This window comes from Gobius niger, assembly GCF_951799975.1.
Source record: "Gobius niger genome assembly, chromosome: 5".
Taxonomy (NCBI): Eukaryota; Metazoa; Chordata; class Actinopteri; order Gobiiformes; family Gobiidae; genus Gobius; species Gobius niger.
In genome coordinates, this window is record NC_136856.1 from 6218280 (window position 1) to 6244255 (window position 25976).

General features: G+C 42.7%; 1 protein-coding gene across 1 annotated transcript; it reads right to left on the bottom strand.

Moving 5' to 3' along the window:
- Positions 1-1720: 1720 nt before the first annotated feature.
- On the bottom strand, positions 1721-22181 carry syvn1 (synovial apoptosis inhibitor 1, synoviolin). The gene is made up of 16 exons (XM_079556223.1): positions 21977-22181; positions 19926-20119; positions 17163-17255; positions 16240-16392; positions 13783-13831; positions 13598-13701; positions 11264-11390; positions 9787-9886; positions 9647-9712; positions 7251-7367; positions 6356-6504; positions 4250-4396; positions 4030-4176; positions 3339-3522; positions 3157-3257; positions 1721-2098 (listed from the first exon to the last, which is right to left on the bottom strand). Exons 2-16 carry the CDS (start codon positions 20058-20060, stop codon positions 1908-1910), a joined length of 1863 nt encoding a protein of 620 aa, XP_079412349.1. The 5' UTR covers positions 20061-20119; positions 21977-22181; the 3' UTR covers positions 1721-1907.
- Between the last annotated feature and the right edge of the window lie 3795 nt (positions 22182-25976).

The following is a 25976-nucleotide window of genomic DNA, read 5'->3' on the forward strand; positions in this document are numbered from 1 at the left end:
TTGGTTGAACTAATCCAGATCACTCACCCGGACATAAATGGTTAGTGAAGCAGGTTTTAAGCAGAGACTTGCTCTAATGCTAATAGATAATGATTTACAGTGGTAAATGTTAACAAAGTAATAGCTATTTGTTTTATAGAATTATCAGCTATAACCATTACTAATTATTTTTGAACATGTGCTTCGGGTCGATTGGGGAGCCACAATGCTCTAAACTTTGGGGATGACGGTTCTCATGGACTTAAACTTTGTTGCGTCTTTAAGTCACTCTGACCTCCACCAGAATGCTCACTTCCTGTAGGGTTTTTATAGTTTATTATTTATCCAAGTTATAGGATTTAAGTTTCAGTTGTCTTTAATGTCTTTGTGAACATTGTTCTGTTTACTGGCTCTAGATAACATATATTTATATATTATATATAGACATATATTTTAGTATACGGAAAAGTTTTGTGAAAGTACTGGTAATGGAAATAAAATTAACGATAGTTGTAGTAAGTAGCCTGCTCAATGTATTTTTCCTATAAGTCGTTAGCATTAGCTACCAAACGTCACAAATTATGAACACTCAAAATGTTTTCATCTGTTGTCAACCATAGACCTCATCGATGGTCAAAGCCTTTAGACCTTTAGATGCTAATTTGTATCTAAAGCAAAATCTCCAGACGCTAACTTTCTATTTTATGTGGCTCAGATTCACATCCAGTGTCCACGAAACATCATCTTATAAGATGTTAATGAAAGAGAAACCCAAGAAATGATATAAATGCTATAAAAAGGACCAAACATAGTGCCACATACTTTAGTATCTGTGCCTGTCTTCCCTATTCATTTGTTTTGGGAAAGAAAGTTCAATTTAACCTCTGAACCCCGCACATTTTCTCCAGTTTGCTAAAAACTTCTCGACTGGAGAGCAACAGTGTCACACCTCATTTGAAAGCTAAGGCCTAAAACTGTAGTAATGTTTTTTTTGCCTTTTCATAGTTTTTTTCATTGCTTTTTTTCGTGCTCTTTTATTTTTGCTTACTTTTTTGTCTTGGTTTCGGCACATTTTTGTCACTTTTTAGTTGAGTTTCCATCACGTGTTACGTGTCACCTTTTTGTCGCTCCATTGTCACGTATTGGTTGCGTTTCCATCCTCGTTTTTGTTGCCATTTTGAGATGTTTTTTCAAGAAGCTTTTAGATTTGGGGAAAGCCAAACTGGAGAAAATGTGCTCGGTTCAGGTGGGGCTTAAGAGGTTAAACGGGTCCGGGATTTGATAGCGAACAAAATGTGCACATTTGAAGGAACAGGCTCAGACATTTGGTCACAGCTGTCAAGTCTTTCATTTAGGCCGGGAAAACTACCATATTTACCTACCGACACAGCAACCCCACTACAGGCTCTGTGCTCCACCATGTGGAAAAGGTGGAGCCACAGAGAAGGGTCATCTGAATATACGAGTCCAGTCAGCGCTTAAAGAGGCCCAATGAGAAAGGAGCGGGTCACCTTTTACCGTCAGTGATCTTTATTACAGTAAACACTCAGGAAATAAGGGTTTTTCACATTGTGAAAGCGGCGCCAGCCTCACACGTCGCCGCTGCTCTAGGAAACCTGTGTGCGCTCTGATAAAAAAATCATTCTCAAAGTCAGCTTGACCCCAGACTTACTTACTCTGACCCCACTGCGTGGAACAGGCCCTGGTTCAGGCCTTGGTTCAGGCCCTGGTTCAGGCCCAGTTCAGTTCTGTATCAATCACCTTCCCACGCGCAGAGATTTCCGGATTTGGCGACACACATTTAGCAAAAACAAGACGGCGCGGACCATGCTGCCGCCGCCGTCCTCTGCGAAACCTCAGACCATAGCAGTTCATAAACACTTCCTGTCCGGGGTCATGTGATCAGTCCTGAGGGGCGGGTCATGTGATCAGTCCTCGGGCGGCGGCGGGGAGGACGGCGTCTCCAGTTTGCGGAGTCTCCTGCGCCGTAGCTCAGCCGCGCTGGGCTCTGCGTCGTCCTCCTGATCTGCGTCACTGGATCGCTCTCTGCTCTCGCTCTCCAACGGGGAGGTGGAGTCCGCCGGCTGCGAGAGGGCTGCAGCGCCATCTGCAGAGTCCGCTGGGAAGCACAGGAGAGAAGAGTTACACTTTTCTCAGGTCACAATTTTCATCTTGTTCACTGTGTTCAATTTAGTTTGTTGAGAAAACTTCCCTTTAATAATCTCTCAATTGTTTGTTTGAAACAACAGACTAAAGGATTAATGCGAGACACAGGTAAAGAGTTATGTAAAACCAAAAACCTTAAGATTTGATCCTCAAAGTAGCAAAGCATGCCCTGGAGAACATGGATACAGCTGCCAAGCTCCATGTAAGTAAGCAAGTGCTTTATTGTCAAATGAAATCGTGTTGGTGTCCCTCCTGAGCCGCACTGCCACTGTGGGTCAACCTGAGCCGCATGACCTCGGAGGTCGGGGAAACTGTAGCACTCAGAAGAAACCTGGCTGCCCTCTGTCTCCTCTGATCCTCTGAAACGGTGCAGCGCCTCCTGTGTTTGTCCCTGTTTCAGAGTGTGGTGTCCTGCACTGGTCAGCTCCACCTCCTCCTTCCTCTTCCTCCTGCGCAGGTAACGCTGCAGGGGCTAAATGCTACATGCTAACTGCAGTGTTTCTGTGTTGCTTAGGGTTCTTTGAATCACTGACAACTAATCATCACAGGCATCTGAGCATGATATCAGGTAAGCCCAGTTAAGGGAGAAACATTATTACATTATTTAGCAGGCCACCATTTTCAAGCAATAAGAGAAAGAAAAAGGATCTCTCTGCTGATGAAAAGCGTGACATAGTTGAATGCCTTGGACTAGGTATGAAAACCTTCGATATTTCATGAAAGATTAAGCTTTATTATCGTAATGTTAAGAGAACGTCCTTTTTCAGTAGTTTTTCCCTTAACTGGGCTTAACCTGACAACTAATGATCCCAGGAGATTCATGTCAGTGATTCAAAGAGCCCCGAGACACAATACCATCGATGAGTTTCATTGAATTTTATTTGTATTGTTTTACCTTTATGCCACTGAAACACGATGCATAATACTTGTTATGCAGTGTACAAAAGTGTGGCCCCAGCTTCATGTGAAATACTGATTTGTGCTCCTGTTTATCAGTGCAGTGTGACTCACCAGCTGTGGCGCCCTCTGCTGGTGTGGCCTCTGAAGCTGCAGCTGCCCCTGAAGAGTTGGTTCCACTGGACTCAGGCCTGGGCGCATCAGTGCGAGGAGGACTGTGGAGAGTCACAAGCAGAACGCACATTAACCCAAAGATGATCAGCTTTAACGAGATATTCCAAGTCCCAGTTACAGACCTGAGCGTGGCCACGGTACTGAGGTAGTGGTGGATGTTCAACATGGCGGCGTCCAGCAGCGTGTGGATGTTCTGCAGACACTGGAGCCTGGCCTCGAGGCCTCTCCTACCCTCAGCCTCCAGCTCCTGTAGCTCCTGCTCTGACAGAGTGGAGAGCGAGGGGGGCACGGGCGGCATCGAGGAGACTGGGAGGAGAGACAAGAGCAAGGACATTATTCCACAATCCAGTAGGCTCGGTTTTATTAGAACTTCTGGTACTGCTTCATTTCTTTTGTCATTTTCTGTTTTGATGAACAGACCACGAGAGTACCGTTTCTGCACTTTAGAAACAGGATTCTGTAAACAGCTGATCACCTCGTGTGTGTTTTTATTTAATTTTCCTTTCTGATCATTATGATGACGCAGAGAGGAGCATATTTGAGTGCCTTTATTCTCGAGCTAGTTGTTTTGCACTTTGTGCATGAGTTTTCATCGGTTAAACCATGGCTTCAAAAATTCTTACGATGAACCTCCCATGTCCTTTTATAATGGTGGTAATCGTAAAACCAGTAAGCCTTCACATCCCTAATCCCTGCAGAGAGTTTGAATTGTTTGGAAACGAAAACATGTCAGTATTTGTGAATGGATAAGTGTGGGTAACATGGCGGAGCACGGCCTTGTGTCCCGTCTGTCTAAGGGTAAGAGTTTCTTACCAAAAGGCGGCGGTGGGGGCATGGGCAGCCAGGGCGCGGAGGGGAATGGCGGCGGTGGGAAAGTGAAGGGGAATCCAGGCAGAGACGAGCCCACGGCGGTTGATGTACCGGCCGCAGCATCTGAGGGCGAGGGGGCGGAGCTGGATCCTACGGACAGACAGACAATTGAGACCAAACAATCCGCCACGAGTCGATACATAAGACAGTTGTTGGGACCTACCCGCCGTCTGCGCAGACTCCGAGGTGCTGGGCCCAGCGTCGGCACTAGGGGGCGCTGCAGCCGGAGGAGCAGGAGGAGGCACCGGGGGGAAAGGCCCCCAGAATGGGAACACTCCGGGAGGGAAACCGGGCAGCATCCCCGGGGCCACTGCAGAGAGAGAGGCGACAAATGTGGCGAACGTTTACAGGGTTCCTACACTTTACAATATGACAATAGAGACTGTTGCCCTTCTCAAAACCTCCATCCATCCATCCATTTTCTTCCGCTTTATCCGGGGCCGGGTCGCGGGGGCAGCAGTCTCAGCAGAGATGCCCAAACTTCCCGATCCACACACACCTCCTCCAGCTGTTCTGGGGGGACCCCGAGGCGACACCAGGCCAGCTCGGAGACATAGTCCCACCACCTTGTCCTGGGTCTTCCACGAGGCCTTGTCCCACTAGGACATGCCTGGAACACCTCCCGCGGGAGGCGACCAGGAGGTATCCGGAACAGATGCCCGAGCCACCTCAGCTGCTCCTTTCGACGTGAAGGAGCAGCGACTCTACTCCGAGCTCCTCCCGGGTAACTGAGCTCCTCACCCGATCTCGGAGGGTGCGCCCAGCCACCCTGCGAAGGAAACTCATTTCGGCCGCTTGTATTCGCGATCTTGTCCTTTCTCAAAACCTAGAAGTGCAAAACTTAAATCCACATGCGCCTTAAAGCTACTCCAGTATGACCGGACCAGCATGGCTGCATTCCCACATTGCATCGATAGATGCGCCACCTTCACTTTGTACAGTAGAAGATGACCAGCGCTGCACCTCCCTCACCTCGCAGTAGTTTTTTTAATAATCCAATATCTACAGGAGCTGTCAGGTATTTTTCCTCCTTATGATTAAAAAGCAAAAGTGAGCAGCACTGGATGCTGAGGTGTTCAAGGGTTGCGGGAAAAAAAAAAAGCTCTGCACTGTATTATGTTCTAAATGCACAAAACAGCGTGGTCAAACTGCATATTTAAAAAACAAAACACACAATATTTTTTTTTGTAAAAAAAAAAAACACAACCAGCAACCTACATAATGGGAGTAACAAACATAATGGGAGTATAGTTTTTGTTACGAGTATGACCTGTTCGAGTTGAGCATTCTCTCCATACAAATGAGCCAGTCTCTACATTAAACTAAGACAGCACGGTGGTGCAGTGGTTAGCGCTTGTGCTTCACAGCAAGAAAGTCCCGGGTCTGATCCCCGGACAGGGCCTTTCTCCGTGGAGTTGTGAACACAATAAACAGAAACTTATCTGAATCTGTGTTCACATTTAGAGCAGAGGACACTTTTATACGCTCATTCTGATCTAAAGTAAAATCTGTATGTACATTCATTAATGATTTATATCTAGGCCTTGACCTAAATGTGGTCAATGATCAGACCGTATATTAAACTGGGATTAAAATGGTTGACTCCAGCTGAAAACATCTGGATCGTTCATAATTTGCAGCTATAGGGAAAACACACTGAAGAGGCTAATGCTAAACGGCTATAGGGAAAACACACAGAACAGGCTAATGCTAACGTCCATAGGGAAAAAAACACTGAGCAGGCTAATGCTAACGGCTATAGGGAAAATACATTGAGCAAGCTAATGCTAACGGACTTTGAAAAGTCACCCGGACTTGCCGACTTGCTAACTGTCCCCATCCAAAGCTGCTTTTCCTTTTTATTCCTATTGTCTTTACAGTGGTTTAGAACAGTGGTTGTCAACTGGCCTCTGGACCCACCGTCACCCCAGCATTTTATTAGATCTTTATATTTTTTATTTAGCCTTTATTAAACCAGGATAGTCCTACTGAGATCTTAGATCCCTTTTAAAATTAAAATACACAAAGGTGATCTGGACTGACATCACAAGAGACTTAAAACTATTCAAAGAATTAAGGTCCGTGATTTTAAGTCCTTCTGTAGCAAGTTCCATGCCACTTTGTAAAAAAAAAAAAAATGGACAAAAAAGGTGACAAGGTGATGCCAGGGCCCTCTCTGAAAATAAAACACAAGCTGCAAATATAAGGCCTACAGCCAATCCAAGACTGTTCCACCCTATGGCAGTGAGATGGCTGTGTGGAGACTGACCGTTGTTGTTGTTTGGGGGCGGGGCATTGGCGGGGGCCGCGGGCGCTGCCGCTGGAGCCGCAGGAGGAGGCTGAGGGTTGGACGCCCGGAGCACGTCCATGCGACACGTGGGACAGGTCTGCTGCCTCTGGAACCAGGAGCGCAGGCAGCTGTGGAGAATCCACCCATCAGAGGAATGAGGTACATTGATATTCACAAGTGAATAAGACACAAAAGAAAACTTTTGAGCAAAACATTCAGCTGCAGTTTTGACTGAAACTGTCCACAATGACTTTTAGGGAAGAATTATTCTTTTATGCTGTACAAAAAGCAGTAATGTCATTTTTTGCCAGTTTGAGTAAAAATTATTGCCTTTTGAAGACAGTTACAGTAAGACAAGATTGTTTTTTCTGATCTGTGTTGCGCAAAAAAAATCTAATATATTTTATATTAGTAGTTACAGTTTTAAAAATGTAATGTGTTTGTATTGCATATTACCATTACACTATGAGTTACTTCTCAGTTACTTTTAGTAAGATATGGACTGAAACGTTAGTGGTGCCACCAAGCAAAAGTGCAGTCAAACATGTCCTCTTCCTTCTCTTTCCCCATTCTTTTTTTCCCTCCTTCATACATTTAAAGGCACTTGTAACTCGTGAATCGTAATGGCTAATATATGACCATATTTTGTGTAAGTAACATGTTAGTTACTAGTTACTGAAAAAAGTCATATTTCTGTACTTTTGTAATACGTTACCCCCAACACTGCTGTAGTAGTCTGATGTAGTACACAAATGCAATGTGTGAAATTGTGGAAATAAACTAAACTAAACAAAGGCTTTAAATGCCGTCTCTGAAGCAGCAGTAGTGGCAGGAGTCGTAGTAATAATAGCAGTAGTAGTAGTAGTGTCAGCACCTGGAGTGGAATATGTGGTTGCAGGGTAGTTTCTTGGCGCCTGTGACCATCTCCTCTCTGCAGATGATGCACACGTTATCAGACGCCTGCAGGTCTTCTGGAGTGGCGTCTGGATATCTGTGCACACATGAGCAGAGTTTAGACCAGGATCTATACATCAGGTTTCATTCATGTAAAACAGCAGCAAACTGATGCAGAGTGAGACATCATTTCAATGGAGGATCTTAAGTTGTCTTCTGTACTCAGTGGTTGAAGTCTGGAACGTTTTGCCTCTCATCCAAAAGGCTTTGTCAGCGATGAGAGGCAAAACGTTCGAGATTTCAACCACTGAGTACAGAAGACAACTCGAATACCTCCATTGAATATGGACAACTCCTGTACGACTGAGAGCTTACACAGACTTCAATGGAGGATCTTTGTCGCCTGAACTCGCAGAGAAGAATTTACTTTCTGGGCTGTCAAGGTTGAAGCTTCAACTTTAAATTACCATTAATCGTGCGCATTAATTGATGGCATTATATGTTTTGACCAAACACAATCCTGTATCTGAGACACACATTACATCAACTACATGTTTTTAATCCAGGGCTCCAACTTTTTTACATGATGAGATACTTTAGTTTAGTTTAGTTTATTTGAGCAACAGAAAACATGCATACAGGTGTAGTATACATATAATTTACAGAATTATTCACAACATAGGCTAAGTGCAGTGCTGCTCAAAAGGAGTAGGAAGAAGTTAAGAATAACTTGCAAGGCCTAAACCTTCATTCAATATTGAAACTACTGCTCACAGCAAAATCATGATCTACTGTAAATCATGGCTTTTCACTCGGTATTTCCAATCTGTGAAATTACCTTGGTAGCAAATAAAATCAACAAACGGCTCCTCTTAGCAATCCCAAGATAGTAAAGTAACTTGGTTCGCAACATTCTTGTGTGTGCACTTGCATGAGATTGAAGGTGCACATACATCAAGTCACCAGTCCAAACTCATTACAGACTGTCATGATCAACAACAAAGACCTTGTTGCCTTGGGCGATGTAGGCTGTTGGGCTTTTCCCACAGAACTATGAAACTGTTCATTTGTTTGTTAAAGGGACTAGATGCAAGTTGGTCATTTTATACTCACTACTGCCACCTCAGGTCTTACACGTAACTACAGCTTCTATATTAAGCTTGTGCATGAGGGCACTTCAGACCCGAATGAACACCTTTCTGAGTGACAGTGCAGGATTTTAGAGGCAGTTGTGGTGAACAGGTCTGAGCTCATTCTACACATTAGCGAGGAAAATAAAGAACTATAACTATAACTATAACTCCGTCTAGTCCCTTTAATCAAATGTGAGCAAATGCGTTAAATTTGAAAAAAGAAACATTTACTGCGTTTAGGGATGCACCGATACCACTTTTTCTAAAACCGATACGAGTACAAGTACTTTGATTTAGGTACTTGCCAATTTTCTTCAACATACATTTTGAAGTGGGGTGACGGTTTATAGACTGACTTTTTCACAGCAGATTGGTTAGTAATTAGTTAATTTACTCATTTATATTTCCTTGAGTAAAGTAATATTATACTTATATTATTTTTTTCATTCAATATCATTTGTAAGCTCATGTCCAAAAGCTTTTCTCAGGACTTTTTAGTTGCTGGGTTAGTTTTTCAGATGAATAAGCCCCTGGGCATAAAACAGCACAAGAATCGGCAAAACTGTTAGCCGCGAGTTAGCGGCTAGCTTAGCAACATTAGCCTGTGTCATGTAAACACTGCAGCACAGACTCTGATTTAGGGAGTGCAGTCTGTAATAAAGTGGTATTTCCACTAAAAAATTATCCAGTTTGTTGTTATTTTCTGTCCTCCGCTAAGAGCTGTGTCCTGTAGGAGCGCCGGCCACACGTCAAGTGGTATTGCTTTCTGGTACCGGAACCTCATGAGTATGAGTATGAGTGCAAGTGTGTGGTATCAGCCCGATACCCGATACTGGTATCGGTGCATCCCTAACTGCCATTAATCAAATTTCAAAAGTGTGATTAATGCAATAAAAAAAAAAATCGATTGAAACCACTATTACTTTCGTTTTTACCTTCGCACTGACAGTTCCGTTATCCAAGTAAATAAACGCCTGTCAAGATTATACTGTACCTGCTGATAAGATGAAAACTCTAAACCAAAGACAGTCGGTTTGAGCCTTGTGCAGATGAGAACTGTCGTGATCTTAAAATGCTCATCTGGGAAATGATGAGTGCACTTTCTGATTGCTGTTGCTGGTGCCATGAAGGAAAAATATTCTGTCACACCAGTAAAAGTTTGAAGCGTTTGTCTCACTCGTCAGGCTGCAGCCTCACACACTTTCTCTACGCTCAGATCAGACATGGGGAGAAAGTGACTCACAGAGTGTTCATGTTGCGGATGGCTCTGCGGGACATGATGGCGTCAGTCACGGCCTTTTTGAACTGCCTGGAACAAGAAGGAGAAATGTTTAGATAAAGACTAAAGGCGACAGAGCAGAGAGTCAGCGGGAGCGGGTTTACCTCATGGAGAGATACATGGGTCTGATGGCGAACAGCGGGAACGTGTGCACTTTGATCATAATGGTCATGAACGCAATGTACAGCAGCACTTTAATGAAGCCTGGAAGAAAACATCATCATCAGGTCAGATCTCAGGCTTTTTAGGCCATATTAACCTCTTAACCCCCACCTGAACCAAGCACATTTTCTCCAGTTTGGCTTTACTCAAATCTAAAAGCTTCTTGAAAAAAGCATCAAAACAGCAATGAAAACGAGGATAAAAATCCAACAAAAAAGTGTTAAAAAGCGACTAAAGAGCAACAAAAACACAATAAAGCATGGAAAAAAAGTGATGAAGAAAGCAAAAAAAATAAAAAAAAGAGCCAAAAAAAAACTTCCTGACAAAAATGTGACAAAAACATGGTGACAACTGGGGTTGGGCGATATGGACCTAAACATGTATCGTGGCTTTTCTTTTGTAGAGACAACAGGAAGGGTTTCGCTGCTTTAGCAGAACACTGAGCTCCATGTCACTGCAGGTTACTGTACTTGGATTATCTGTTGTCATCTTGTGTAACGGGGGAGTTTAGACGGAGCGTTTGTGTTTGTGATCGGTCTTAAAACAGACCCGAGGGAAGACGAGCCACACTCGCTGATCGGTGGAGTACCTGCACACGGAGAGCTCCGAAAAGTGGTTAAATCTGTGTTGATGAGGCTTGGACCAGCTCCACTCGGCAGTGTTCCCTTGCATGCGAGTTATCATTTATACCGGCAGAGTTAAATTATCGCCCACCCTAGTGACAACGCAACAAAAAAGACATGATCATGTAGGTCGTAGCTTTCAAATGAGGCATTACTCCGCCCTGTAGGCTGCAAGCTTGAGTCAAGGAGCTTTTAGATTTGGGTAAAGCCGAACTGGAGAAAATGCGCTCGGTTAAAAGGTTAAAGCACAGATTATATGCTTTCAATGCCACAAACACGACTGACTGTTTCTTAAGGAGACGCTGCAGGTGAAGAGAAAAAAATAAACTTCTGCTGTAGATGAAATAAATATGAGCTATAAATGTATGTTACGTTTTCTGTAATTTTATGTTTTCATATGAAAATGTATAATGTGTGGCCAAAATCAAAATAACGAATAAAGCCTAAATGTGTGGTTTATTTTGTGACATATTAATTACAGAACGATTTTAGTTTTAGAATAAACTAGTTATTATTAAAAAAGTTTTGCCTTGTTTGTTGGGTTCAAAGCTCAATAAATCAGAAACTCCAAATGAAGTCTGTAGCTGCGACTACAGCGAAGATGTTGTTAAGAGGAGAAAGGTTTTGTAACATGTGTATATTTCTGTGGACTTTGGCGGCTGGCGGCCTCCATTACAGAGTGTTGTTGGGGGGATTCCGTGTGTTGCGTGGATATTAGTATTTGTGAATGAATACGCGTGGGAAACAACAGCAGAGCGTTGTGTGCAGTGCATGAAGAATCCAGAGGGTGTGTAACCTGTGAACAGTTCGGTGTAGAGCATGTAGACGGCCTTGTTGTCCCAGGGGTTCTCGCTCTGCAGGTCGACCGTGTGGAGGACGTATTTGATGAACGTCGTGAGGACCATCGTCAGGAGAATCGCATACTGAGAAACAACAGGAAATTACACTCAACAACTGTACAAACAAACGTTCAGCAAGAAACATCGTTAATAATCGGAATTCAAATGGGCTGGCTTCACAGGAACAAGAACATGCAAACCCCACACAGCGCCTCATCCGGCCATTGAACCCAGGACTGTGAGAGTATGAGAGTACTAACCACTGTGCCACCGTGTCTTCTTTCAATAAACCCAACAAAGTGCTTACAAATGCTCAATTAGCACTCACAAAGCAACAAACAAATAACACCATTTTGAAGTGTATTGAAGTTTATGGGGGGGGTTTCTGTGGTCCATAACGTCAAAGCATATCTGGCAACACATGGAAATCAGCTGATTTTACTTCTTTTTATTCAGATAAATGCCGTGAGCCCAATAAATTAGTTTTGGAAAAGCTTTACACTTTCTTTACTTGCTTTATAACTTAAGGTACTAAATATAATGTTAAATAGGTATTAATTAAACCAAAGGAGAAGATACATCATCATTTTATAGTGGAGTGAAATACAAATCACTGCTTCATCTTTGAGTTCTGTACATCTTAAAAGCAAAATTATTTATGGACTAATCCAGTGGTTCCCAAACTTCTTACCCCCTGAAGCTTTGGGTGACGAGTCGTGTACACTGGGGATATGTAATATTGTATTTATTTCCTCCATTATTACAGTGAACTCAAGCAGGTTTTTCCATATTCAATATTTTGTTGCTCGTCTGGGCTATTAAGAATGTGTAAATACATAAAAAAAATATTATTTTGAAAACAGGCTGTTAGTGTGGGTAAAGTGTTTTGCTTTGTCCCAGTGACCAGCTCATTCTGAACATCAGACTCTGGTTTGGACTCTGTGCTCTGGCTCTGGCCCCGCCCCCTCGGTCATACTGTCAAACCACCGGTACAGATTCAAATGCGCTGGTTTAAGCTTTCGTTAAAGCGAAGATCATGTCACGCAGGACATTATCATCTTTGCACGTAAATTTAAATGTGCGTGTCAGATACAAAGCCACGGGTTTATTGGCAGAGGAGGCAAAGGTCACAGACAGTCGCTTCTCTTTCTCCCCTCGCTCCTCGGATCAGAATGAGAGGAAAACTCCTGTTGTAAATCGAAGTCACTGTCAGTCTGACGGCACGAGCACAGGCTCCTCTGTCTTTATCACCGATATTACAGAAAAATGCATCAAACTTGGGCGCTTTTCGTGTTTAAGGCGCTGCTGTTGACGCTGACGCTCAGCCTCAGCCGTGCTCCCGGCCTCAACAGAGTTTTATGCACTTGGGTCCTAAGAAGCTCTTGAGGTTCGGTTCTGGAGTGGACACATTTAGGTCCAGAACAATAACAGATTGTGAGAAACTTTTTTTTTCCCTCCAAAATGTCTTTGCATACCCCTAGGGGTACCCCTGGACAAATGTAACCCCGAGACGCCCATATACACCGCGTTCCAAATTATGATGCAAATTGTATTTCAGTGTCAAAAAGGTAATAAGAAAAAAAATTCTATTTAATTCATGGACGGTATTGTGCCTCAGGGCTCTTTGAATCACTGACATGAATCTCAGAGACCTGTGACGATTAGATGTCAGGTTAAGCCCAGTTAAGGGAAAAACTACTGAAAAAGGCATGAAATAGTGCCTTGGTCTAGGTCTGAAAACCTTCGATATTTCATGAAAGATGAAGCGCAATCATCATACTGATAAGAGATTTGTGGCTGATTCGGAGCACACACGGGTTTGTGCAGATAAAGGCACAATAAGGACGGTTTCAGCCAAAATACATCAGATGAATAGAACAGCTGCTACAAAGCAGCAAACAGGTATTTGAAGCTGCTTTTGGAGTCTCCCTAACATCAAGGTGTAGGACCCTCCAGAGGCTGCAGTTGTGCATAAACCTTCTGTCCGGCCTCCCCTAAACTGTTCATTGAAGCCGATGAACAGAAACGGCTGCAGTGCCTCAGAAATACATGAAGACTCATTTTCAAACTGATGAGGCCATGTAACCCTGGATGGTCAGATGGAAGGAGTAGTGGATAGTTGGTGAATGGCCACCATGTCCCATCATTTGCATAATAATTTGGAACGCGGTGTATACCCACCCCTGATTATTCCCACCCCTGATTATTCCCATAAATTACCGATTATTCCCGATTATTGTCCGACCTTAGGCCTAAGTAGGAGCAGTAATAGCTGTAGCAGTGAGTCAGACCTCAAAGCCGAAGACGAGCTGCACAGATGCTCCTCGGGTGATGATGCTGTGGCAGGCGTGATTCACAAACAGGAAGTCGAGGACGGCCAGCAGAGCCATCAGCGCTGAGGAGCAAACACACAACATTTACACACAACTGGCACCACAATAATACATTACACTGAGCCAATGAAAGGGAAACCTACACAGCACTCTCATGTGGAACAGCCACGAGATGTTCGGACTGCGCTCCATCTGGAAAACAGCAGCACAACTTCATTATTACGTTTCATTTATGTTTGAGTAATTAGCATATTCAATCTTTTTCTTTACACATTATCATTAGTTTTGCAACAAATATAGATTTAATGCCTGTTGGAATCCTTTACTTTCATGCCCCACGGAAAAACTGAAAACAACCACATTTTAATCGAGACGCTGCAGATAAACACATACATTTTTTAGCGGTCAATATTTGATTTTTAGCTAGTTTTCCCCCTAAACTTTGAACATCTCTCACAGTACAATTAACTACACCATCCAGAAATGGAAAGAGTATGGCATCTAGGGCAGTCCCCAACCAAAGATGTTCTTAGTCGACCAAAAACATGCCGAATACTACTGCAGAGATTTGTTTTTCAGCGTGAAACCAGTCAACTTTTCCAGACTAATGCTGCGTCCACACCAAACTCGTTTTGGGCGTCAAAAACGCGCCTCAAGCGCGTCGTTGGACGCTTGTGCTTACTAAAGTCAGACGCTCGTCACAAATGTCACCGAGCGTCAAAACGCGTCAGCTCAGAGTCTGTTCGTAGCATCTTGGAAGTAGGCCTAGCTGTTGCCTGAAATACACCTGCGCAGATTCAGCCACTGAAATAACCTTTCTTGTCGCCGCTTTTAGTCCTGGGTGTTTAGATAAAGAAGCACTGATGTGTCTTTCTAAAAGTCCCAGAGCTGCTGTAGCTCCGGTTCACAAAGAAGCTAAACGTCCGTGACTTGTGACTTGTTTACATCTGTGGGGCTGGCGTAGAATCTGCCCGGTGGCTCAGCTACAACGTACGTCACTATGGGGAGAAAGCTCCTAATTGGTCGACGCTCGGGAATTTCGCCAAAAAGTTCAACATTTCCCAACTCGAGCGTCGGCCGCGCTCGACGCCCTGGAGGCGCGTCAAACGCTCACCAAGCGCGAAAAACCTCAAAACGCGCCGCAGAGGAGGCGCGTGACGCGCTGCGGGACATCTTGACGCCCCCCGGAGGCGCGTCCTCCATGTATTTTAAATGTAAACCTGACGCTTTGGAGGCCCCAAAACGCCTTTTGGTGTGGACGCAGCATAACTTTTCCAGTGCGACTGCTGATGCCCTGGCTGTAAGCATGCACAGCGCCCCCTGCTGACCATTACATTTTCCAAGCCAGCTCCTTGCCTTCAGCGCGTGTTTTAAGACAGAACGATGTAGCGCGGATTTTCTCTACGAGTGTCACCTGTATATTTCACATATTTCCAATTCAATTATCGTCCTATACAATTTTCACATGTAATGAACCAATGCAAGTATCCGGTCTAAATTTTTGTTTGTGCACTTTTCCCCATTAGCTATGACATAGTTCATAGTGTGCTGCCAGTAGTGCAGCCAATTTATGGTTTTGATTTTATAAAAAGCCGGTGTGTTTGTGTCGAGTGAAATTGTGTCTCTGCTGTGTCTCACAGGAGTAAAAATGACTAACTCCACGCTGTGGTCCTGTCCTTTGTTACGACCTGCTAACTGCCTTGCAGCCGTTACATATGCAAGCATGAAACGTGCACAACATGTATATTGGAGGGGGAACCTGTACTTCTGAAGTAAATTGTTACGCGGCTGCCTGGAGGCGTAGAAGGACCAGACAGGGGTAGTTTGAAAGCTTGAAATTTCTAGTTTCCAACACAAAATACCATAACTGATATCCATCATCTTCTGTTCCAAGTTATGTCTGAAAATCGTCAATGTTGTAGATGGCGGGAGCATGCACCTCATTGGGTTCATAATTAAAGCGCAATTCTGCGAGCCCTCCAGCAGATGGCACCTGTGCCCAGGGCGCAGTTAACAGTGTCCAAACATTACTAAACTTTTGGGAAGTTTTCTCTCCAAATCTCCACTTTCTCTCCGACAGACTCCACACTTTACAGGCTCCCACTCAACTACATTTGGAAGCTTATTCCACAGAAGGATTTTTACAGATCTAATTCCTGACAGATTTATTGAGCTTTGAATCAAAAAAGAAACTACCTTATTCAAAAACAACACTAATCATTCAACATCAATCCATTATTAAGATTTTGTCGTTGAAAATATCAGCCTTTTTTTATGCATAAAAGGCCTTATTTTCTGAGAACAGAACAACTTGTGAGACATTACTTTCTCATATGGAAGTCAGTAATGCACAGCAAAAGTTCCCAATTGCCATCTTTAAATATTTTTATTTACGTATTCACCTGCAGTGCCTTAACAGTGATAGTGACTTTCAGAATTTGAGTCTGTCTTCAAATTGTAAATCCAAACAGTAAGGACATGATGGTGACTGCTGTAAACTCCAGGGTCAACAGCTTATTTATTCCATGTGTAACATGTAAGTAAAGCTCCGCTTCCTCCCGGTGCAGTCGGACGTGTGTGAAAGCAAAGGTGAGACTCACGAAGTCCACGCGGTCCTCTGCCAGCCAGTGGAAGCACTTGAGGAACAGCAGCAGCGTGAAGAGCGCCACGAAGCGCGGGGAGAAGTCGTCTCTGAAAACAGTGAAGGCCAGACACGTCTCGGTCACGGCGTACCACGAGCGCTCGATCAGGTGCTGCAACAAACACAAGATCACGGCGTCTGCAGTAGAGTTTCACAACCTGTAGAGCAGTTTTTCAGGACCACGGTCACAGAGAGGCAAGAAAACTAGGGGGCTGCTCGATTACTGAAAAAATAACAATCACGATTATTCTGGTCATAAATGAAATCATGATTATTCAAACGATTATTTGTTGCCTTTCAGGTATGCCTATGGACAATTGTAAACCTCTCCTGCAAGAAAATGAATTGGTGGTCGACAGACTAAATATGACTTGTGATATTTTGTCTTCCGATAGCCAGGCTAGCCCCTTTGCAGTCTGTAGGCACATTGAGTTGCCTCATGTACGAAATGCGTGGTATAAATAAACATGCCTTGCCAGTAATAATCTTTTAAAGTTAGAAATTATTATGTTTTAAGATGTGTGCAGTACATTTTTACATATTATTGCAATAATATTGATTTAGAATCATTGTAGAAAGTCCACAAAATTATTGAGATATTCATTTTTGTCAGTATTGCCCAGGACCTTCTAGCTGTATATGTATATTCAATGATACTAAGGAGGACAAAAAATGTTAGTCAAAAAAATAGTGTCTTTAATCCTTATTCCTGTCTCAAATGCCCCTTGGTCTCGGTTTAACAGACATCCCGTCTGTTAAAGAAGCTCATATGCAGCAGCAGCAGCCACTCGTTGTCACTTGCAGACATTTTTAGAGTTGATTTTACGCGGCTCTCGACAAACTGCAGTGACTGAGTGAGAAAACAGAAGACCGACATATTACCTCCATCTCGGCCGCTCGGAGCTGCCCGAAGAACACCTTCCTCATGAACTTCCCCAGAAGAAACACCAGCACGAACGCCTGGATGTACAGCACCTGGACAACAGTGACAATCAAATAAATATCACGAAGGGGAAGGCAGCTGCTAAAATCCTACAGCCGTAGGAATCATTAGGAATTGAAAGTCAAATTCAGACCGTTTATTTTACTGAGTCAACAAACATCAGTGACTCAACACGGACAGGCTTTTACATTGGGATTTTATTGTTGTTACGTCCTGAAAATTACAGTCACTCCTAAATTACTTTGACATTTAATACTTGGGGTGTAACGACAAAGAACACCAGCAGCCCAACATATTTTAATGTAGTTTTAGTCTAGTTTTGATTAAATCTGATATTAATGTATTAAAGTATATGACTGTATTCAAACATAAAAGAGGGCTGTTATGCAAATGTCTCTTTAGAGCTTTTCACCATGTACCAACGTCAAAAACAGACCTGGAGCTGTGTTTGGAGCTACTAATCGTTGACTCTTCTCCAGAGGCTGTTCTTGCAGTGGCTCAGAGAAAGCTCTTCCTGAGCTCCTACATACCCAGGAAATGTTACTCTTTATTGAAACAACTGCTCAGCGCAGGGGAGCAAGAGGAGAGGAGTCGATGAGATGGGCTTTGGCAGGAAGTGAAACTACTGGATATCACAGTACCGGGCTGCTCAATTATAGAAAAAAACAATAATCACGAGTATTTTACTAATAATTGAAATCACAATTAATAAAAAAAAACATTATTTTATTGATTTATTAATCTAAATATTTTATAATTTTTTCATTGACCTTTATTTAACCAGGATAGTCCCATTGAGATTAAGAATCTCTTTTCCAGGGGAGTCCTGGCCCCAGAGGGGAATCTATTGTACATGTTTTTAGTGGTAGACACGGGGAGAACATGCAAACTCCACACAGAAAGGCCCCATCCAGGTGGGAATCGAACCTGGGACCTTCTAGCTGTGAGGCGTGAACGCTAATAAATGAAAAAAAAAATATATATATATATATATGTACAAAATATGCCCTTGTTACTAAACTAATCCTCTATACGTTTGTTGAGTCTGACATCACACACAATAATTAACTACTTCCAGGTCTAAACTGTTGAAAGCTCCATTTAAAAACACAGCAAAAAACACAACTATATCTGAATTTCTTGTTGAAATAGCAACAGATAAAAGGCCAAAAACTCTTTTAAACCTCATTCAAACAATACAACTCGCCATTTCTCGAGGTCAAATCAATATATTTTTATATTTAAAATAAGCCTATTATTGTGTGTGGAAAAAATATTTGATAATTAATGTAAGAAAAGACTTACTCAAGAAAATCCGGAGTAAAAGTGATTTTTTTGTGTGATCAGGTGTTTTAGAAAGAGCCTTGTAGACGGCTCTACAGCAGGTTCAAATCAGCTAAATCCAATAATTAAGCAAACGCACAGTGCTGTTTTTTATTTCAGACCAAAGCGTTTGCCAGCAGCACATGAAATGCCAAGGGAACAAAAACAATCAGCCCAGTGGCATGAAATAATGCGAGTTTACTCCTGAAATAATAATAATGCATTTCATTTATGACGCACAGTGTTTGAAAATGAGTCTTCAGGTATTTCTGAGCCACTGCAGCCGTTTCTGTTCATCAGCTTCAATGAACTAGAGGAGGCCGGACAGAAGGTTTATGCACAACTGCAGCCCCTGGAGGGTCCTACACTTGTTGTTTGCGAGACTCCAGAGGCACCAGCAGCTTCAAATACCTGTATGCTGCTTTGTAGCATCTGTTCTCTTAATCTAATGTATTTGTCTGGCAGAAACCGTCCATATTGTGCCTTTACTTGCACAAACCCTGTGCTCTGAATCATCCACAAATCTCTTATCAGTACAATAATTATGCTAAATCTTTCATGAAATATCGAAGGTTTTCATACCGAGACCAAGGCATTCAACTATTTCACGCTTTTCATCAGCAGAGAGATCCTTTTTCTTTACCATATTGCTTGAAAATGATGATCTGCTTAATAGATCATCAAAAAGGGTGTTCCAGCCCTACTGAAAAAGGGCTGGAACACCCTTTTTCAGTAGTTTATCCCTTAACTGGACTTAACCTGAAAACTAATCATCACAGGTCTCTGAGATTAATGTCAGTGATTCAAAGAGCCCCGAGACACAACACCATCCATGAGTTTCATAAAAAATAAAAAGTTTTACCTTTTTGACACAAAAATACAATTTGCATAATCATTTGGAATCATCAATCATCAATCATTCATTTACATGCAATAATAAGTATAAAGAGTCACAGTCACTGTTTTACACGGTGAGTTTACGGTTGACATGGGGACAGCGCTCCACGCACTTAGGTTCAGTCCACTTCGCGAACTGTGTTGCGATTACAATAGGCCCTTGCAACGGCAGGCCGCTCGGGCCTAAATATTCCCACACGAAAACAGGGTTCCCGCTTACGAGGGTACCATAAACTATATATTTTCAGAAAGAAAATTAATGAATTTAAACAATACGAGGCTCTTTCACCTGAAGTTCACATTTCCAGTCTATTCTTTTACTTTTGATTTAGTTCTACAAGACGACCAACATATCTGCAGATTTTAGTCACAGTTTTAGTCTCATTAACTACTTTTTATTTACTTTTAGTCACAGAAATATCTCAGTCAATGACATGAGCACTGAACACCAGGACTAAACCTCGACCAGACACACGACTTACCGCCATGCTGGGGCTGCTCTTGGTGAGGTAAACCACAGTGGGGTAGAACTGCTGTTTGAGGAGATAGGCGTGAGCCACCACGGCCCCCGTCAGAGCCAGGCTGGTGGCCGTGACCAGCGCCGCCCGCACCATCATGAGACCAGCGAGGTCAAGGCAGAGTCACCGAATGTTGAGCCAAATCGGTGACGCTTCACCTAAACACAAGAGCGGAACAGAGAGTCAGGTGCGAGCGATCGGGCAGAACATGCAAAACCAACAGTGGTAATGTTCGATATCCTTGTATCTAAACCAACTAAAGACTAAACCAGACGTCTAAACCAGGACTAATTAACCCCTCACAGCCCCCACCTTAACAGAGTGCATTTTCTTGGGCCTTCCCCAAATCTAAAAGCTTACAACCTAAAGGTCAGAGTTAACGCCTCATTGAAAGCTACAAAATAGCTCTTAGATTGTTGTCGTGTTGCCGTTTTTATATCAGCACTTCTGGTGATAGCACTTCTATCACCACTTTCTTCTTTGTCATGTTAACGTCGCTATTTTGTCACATTTTTATTATTTTATTATTGTGTTTTTGTCAGTATTTTGTTGGTCTTTTGTTGCTTTTTTCACACTTTTTTTTCACCTTTTCATCGTCTTTTCTGTCATGTTTTGTGGCTTTTTTGTCACTTTTTTGATGTATTTTCATCACATTTTTGACAAACTGGAGAAAATGTGGTTGGTTCAAGTGGTGGTTAAGAGGTTAAGGAACCCATCAGGACCTTTCATAAGTAAAAAAAAAACGGTGATTCTCTACTCTATACATTTATCTACTGAAATAGTAAGGAAACGAGTCTTAACCTGTCAAAGGACAAAAGAGAAGAAGATGGTGAAAGATTGTTGTAGAGTGGAGGGAGCTTCGCAGGAGGAAGAGGGAGGAGGAGGTGGAGCTGACCAGTGCAGGACACCACGCTCTGAAACAGGGACAAACCCAGAAGGCGCTGCAGATAGTTTCCTCCACCTCCAAAAAAATGCTGGGCAGGTCGGCCCAGCTCAGGACCAACACCTGAACACTATTTCAGTGTACGGTTTGTACAATGACAAATAAAGCACTTCCTTACTAACAGAGTGCCTTTTCTTCAGTTCGGCATTACCCAAGTCTAAAAGCTTCTTGGCTGGAGAGATGACAGCCTATAGACCAGTGTAACACCTCGTTTGAAAGCTAAGACCTACAAAACTGGTCAAAACTTTTTTGTGTCACTTTTTGTAATCTCTTTTTTGTCATGTTTTTGTTGCTGTTTTATGGTATTAATGTTGCTTTTTTTCCCTGTAGTTTCATTGCTTTTTCCCCCCACATTTTTGTTGCGCTTTTGTTTACAGCCTACAAGCCAGTGCATTGCCTCATTTGAAAGCTAAGACCTTGTAGTTTCTGAAAAGATGTGTAAGATGTGTGCGAGTAAAACACAACTTGCACGTGTTGGGAAGGCTGGTAACTAATGGCAATCATCATTTCAGCTTTTCTAGGCTTTTTAATGTTTATTCAACAATAATTTAATAATAAAATAAAAAACAGCTGTAACATTTCCGAACCACATTTTTTGTATATCCCAAATAAATGTCGAAACAAGTCAAGACTACAGTGGTATATATTTACTCTGAAAACGAAAGTTAAAGTGGCAAAATTCCTATCGACATAGTTCAACAAAGGCAGGGCTCAAAGATTCTAATAGAAAAAAAAAAAAATGTTCCAACATAAAGACTAAGCGAAAACGCATTTAAACTCACAGCTGTCAAACATTTTCAACAAAATACAGACAAGCTTTGGTACTATTCTACTAGAGATTGCTCGCTTTTAAACACTAGTTTGACTCAGAATTTCTCAGTAATCTATAAATCAGGTTCAACCCCAATCTTTCCCACATTCATTCTTCACATTTAATTACATTTTCTCGAGTAATTCTTCCTTTTAATCTCTGTGAACACGGAAAGTCCCCAAACATACCAACTGTCAGAGAGGCTAGCCATAATTAGCCGATGCTAGCAAAGGTAAGCTAACAGCTGCTTTTCAGACTTACCGGGACAGTGTTCTGCAAAATCCCTCTGCTTCCGTGGACTTAAACCGTGGACAGGGAAGCGAAACACCGCTTTTATCCTTCACGTTAGCTTCATTCTGCAGTTTACTCCCGTTTCTCAGTAAAATTAAAGCTTTTTGGCCCCGGTTTGGAGTGGCTACGTGTTTATCTTTGGCTCGCTGCGGCTGGGCCACCTCACTTCCGGCCAGTGCGGTAAAAACGCGCACTCAAAATGTATATTATATTATATATATTACATATATTTATCCTAAGTAAACACTGTGGTATTATGTTTATACATACATACAGAGTATGTTCGGCTCAGAGGCACTGAATGGTATGACAGAGAAAGGCTGAAAAATGAATATTAAAGCGAACATTTGTCGTTAGTATTACGGTAAAACCCAACGTGGACCAATCAGGAGTGCGCAGGTTGTTCTCAAGAAACAGACGTTACAATTTAGTGTAATTATTTTTTATATTTATTATTTTAAAAAAGAAATAAACTTCAATTGTAGATTATCTAATTCATCATCATTCATCTGATTTATTAAAGACTTTAAAAACAAAAACAAAGAGTACACTTTTTTTTTATTACGCTTTTCATGACGCGCATGTTTTAGAGAGTTTTCTTCATTCTGTGGTCATGATTTGTGTAGCTAAGGAGGATAAGCACATGTCAGATGATGACATTCAGAGGCAGTACCGTGTTGTATGCCAATACCCGGATCGGAAGTGTGGTTGTTTACAAAGACACTGTAAAGCTGACTTTATTTAAAGAACAACTAACCCCAAAATCAACTTTTTTGTCTAGCTAAGTTGTATAAATGGGTATCTTATAGTGTTGTCTACATGTATCTGTCACTATTTTAACAATTTAGTGCATATTTGTTGAAATCCTGTCTTTGTGTCCAAAACCGTCTGTGTGGCGCCATCTGCACCTTATCGAGTGCATTACATGCTTTACTGTTGGTTTCCTTCGTGATTAGCTCTGAGCGGGGCGCTTACGTCAGCAGGAGGGCGCCGACGTCAGCGGCCTCTCTTCTGTGGAGTATAAAAGCAGCCCACTCCGCACACGCCCCCGTAGCGAGTTGGAGTTTGGAATAGCGAGTGTCTTTATATCGATTTTCAGGTTTGCGATTTATTAGCGTAGCTTTTAGTTAGATTTATTACATAGCTTTTAGTTAGATTTATCAGCATAGCTTCTAGTTAGATTTATTAGCTTGTCGTAGTTTAGATAGTTATTAGATTTAGTTGTAGTTTAGTCTTAGTGAGAGATTAGTAGCATTTAGCATAAGAATTAGCTAGGTTAGCTGTATTTAGTGTTTTGTATTGTGTAATATTAGGTGTAGTGTTGTAGTCTTGTTTGTCAGGATGGGGAGAAAGTGTAGTGTTGTAGGTTGTCATAGTTCTGTAGGTTTACATTACTTTCCTCAGGACTTAGAAATTAGGCGCCAGTGGCTGCGCGCAATTGGCCTGGGGGAAAACTGCGAACTCCCGCCTCGTGCTGGAGTTTGCAACCAACATTTTACTTGCGATTCCTTCGCCAACTCCTTGGAGTTTGAGCTGGGCTACAGTAAGGTTCTTCGTTTGAAGAATGAGGCAGTCCCCACCCTTGCTCTTCCACGACTGAGCCCACCGACACTGCTGCCCCGCCAGCAGGACGCTTTCAGGCGCCAATCTGAGGTGAGTGAGAATAACAACAACCTAAAACTGCTACTAATGTCATGTAAGTAGAATTTCGATAGTGCACGTTGAAATAGATTGTAGTAGTGTCTCAAACAATGCGGGATCTGGCGTGTAAATAAACTATGCACTGGGTGAGGCTTGTGGCTGCGTGTGCTCCAAGCGGTGCGCCCCGCACTCGTTCACTTGACTTGGGCAGAGAAACAGCAGTCTGCATCCATCAGCTGCCTGGCAACTCTCTAACCCCGCTCAAACAGAGAGCTATGAACCGCATGAGACGGTGAGCTGACAGTTACACCGCTGTATATTATGACATGTGAACTTTTATAGCCTTTTGTAGCTAGCGGGAGTGGCTAATGCATCAGTCTGCACAACAAAGTTACGCTGAGACCACGCGTAATTGTGCTTGAGACTGAGCACCAAACTAGTCTACATTTTCGCGATGACAGTAGCTTTCATATTTGACAACAGCTGCGCAAAACGTGAGTGCATCTACAAGCTAACCTATAAAGCTAACGGATAGCTATCATTTAATGTGTGGCTAAACTGACCGGGCAGGTGCCCGTGGCTCCGCGCGCGCTCGTGTGATATGTGATCGTGGTCAGTGAGGGGCGAGAGGGCTGACCACTCCAGGTGGACCGTATGGTTATTGGGTGCTCAGGTGCTGGGCTTATGTTGGCTTACGTTCACTAATCTGCATTAGACAACAATTAAATGCACTAAGGAAATGTAACACATTACCCTTCTTCTGTAGTGTACATTTTAAAAATAATATGTATTTTTACGTTTTCAGCCAGTGACCAGAGAATTTGGCTGCCAGACTGATCCAGTCATTGTAAGGCATGCAAGTGTCCAGGCCAATGTGAAGCCGAGCAGGCGAAGCAAAGGTGATATCTCTTTTTATTGTTTATACAGTCATTTTATTTCTAAAAACACTCTGTTTTGTGTAAATGATAATTACGGCCATTTTTAACATGTTTGTTTATTTTGTTTGTGTTTTGTACAGCTACTCAAGCCCGGACCGCTTACACAAGCGTCGGTTGTGGTACTGAGGACCTGATGGAAATCCCTCTTCCTGACAGTCCCAGAGCAGCCTCTACACCTTTAAAAAGGAGAAGGTGTGAGGTGTCAGCGTCTGACCCCAGCTTCCACATCGATGACAGTGCCAGCACTGTGAACTGTTCAAGGTAAAAAGGAAATCTAGCTTTTTAATAGAAAAAATATATACAGCGTCCTGGTTTTTTGAGGGATGAAATATCCTTTATTTTATATAGCATTCCCACTGAAGTCCCTCCACACAAGGACAAAAAATATATTGTTCACGAGGACCAACTGCTGGAGCTGTTCAGGCGATGTCCTGTCTGCACTGGTCGCTGTGCTGTGGACACCATCACAGTCGGCACACTGCTTCGGGTCACTCAACAGTGTCCTCGCTGTGAGTTCTCCAGTCAGTGGTCCAGTCAGCCCATGGTGAACAACGTCCCAGCTGGAAACCTACAGCTCTGTGCTGCTGTGCTGTTCACCGGCTCATCCTTTAGCCAGATTTCAAAGGTACAGCACAAATTATTTTGTTTGGATTTTGTTTCCATCTATTATCAGTTGATAACCTATTTTTTCCTTTTATAGTTCTTGAGGGCCTTCAATATTCAGGGACTGTCAGAGCAGTGCTTCTACAGGCATCAGGCAAAGCTCCTCATCCCTACGGTCAACTGGCAGTGGAAGCTGGAGCAGGATAACCTCATCAGGGAGGCTCTTGAAAGCGGCTCTGTGTCACTGGGTGGGGACATGCGGGCAGATTCACCTGGTAAATACATTTCATTAACATTTATCAGAAGTAAAAGTCAGCTAACGTACAACTTGCATTCGTGTAGGACATTCGGCCAAATATGGCAGTTACACGATGATGAATCTCAGTAATAACAAAGTCATTGACATCCAGCTAGTCCAGGTAATGGAATTCAAGGAATGTTTCAATATGTAATTTGGGATCACTCTGTGCATTTCAGCACCTAATTTATTTTTTGTCTTATTAGAGCAATGAGGTTTACAATTATGTCATGGTAATTTACTCTGTAGGCACAGCAGCATGTGAGAGGCTCAGTGACATTGTGTTGGCTCCACGCTTTGTGAAGGATGTGGAGAAAATCAGCCCGGTGTACCACACGTCAACCCTTGAGGCCTTCCACAGCCTGATAATTAGGTTCTCCCCCAAAAGTGCAGGCTTCTCCTTCAGAGGAATGTTAGCAAGGTAATACATACATACATTTAAAAAAAAAATGTTGTGTGAATCTGTACCTAAAAATGTTGTAGGTTGCAA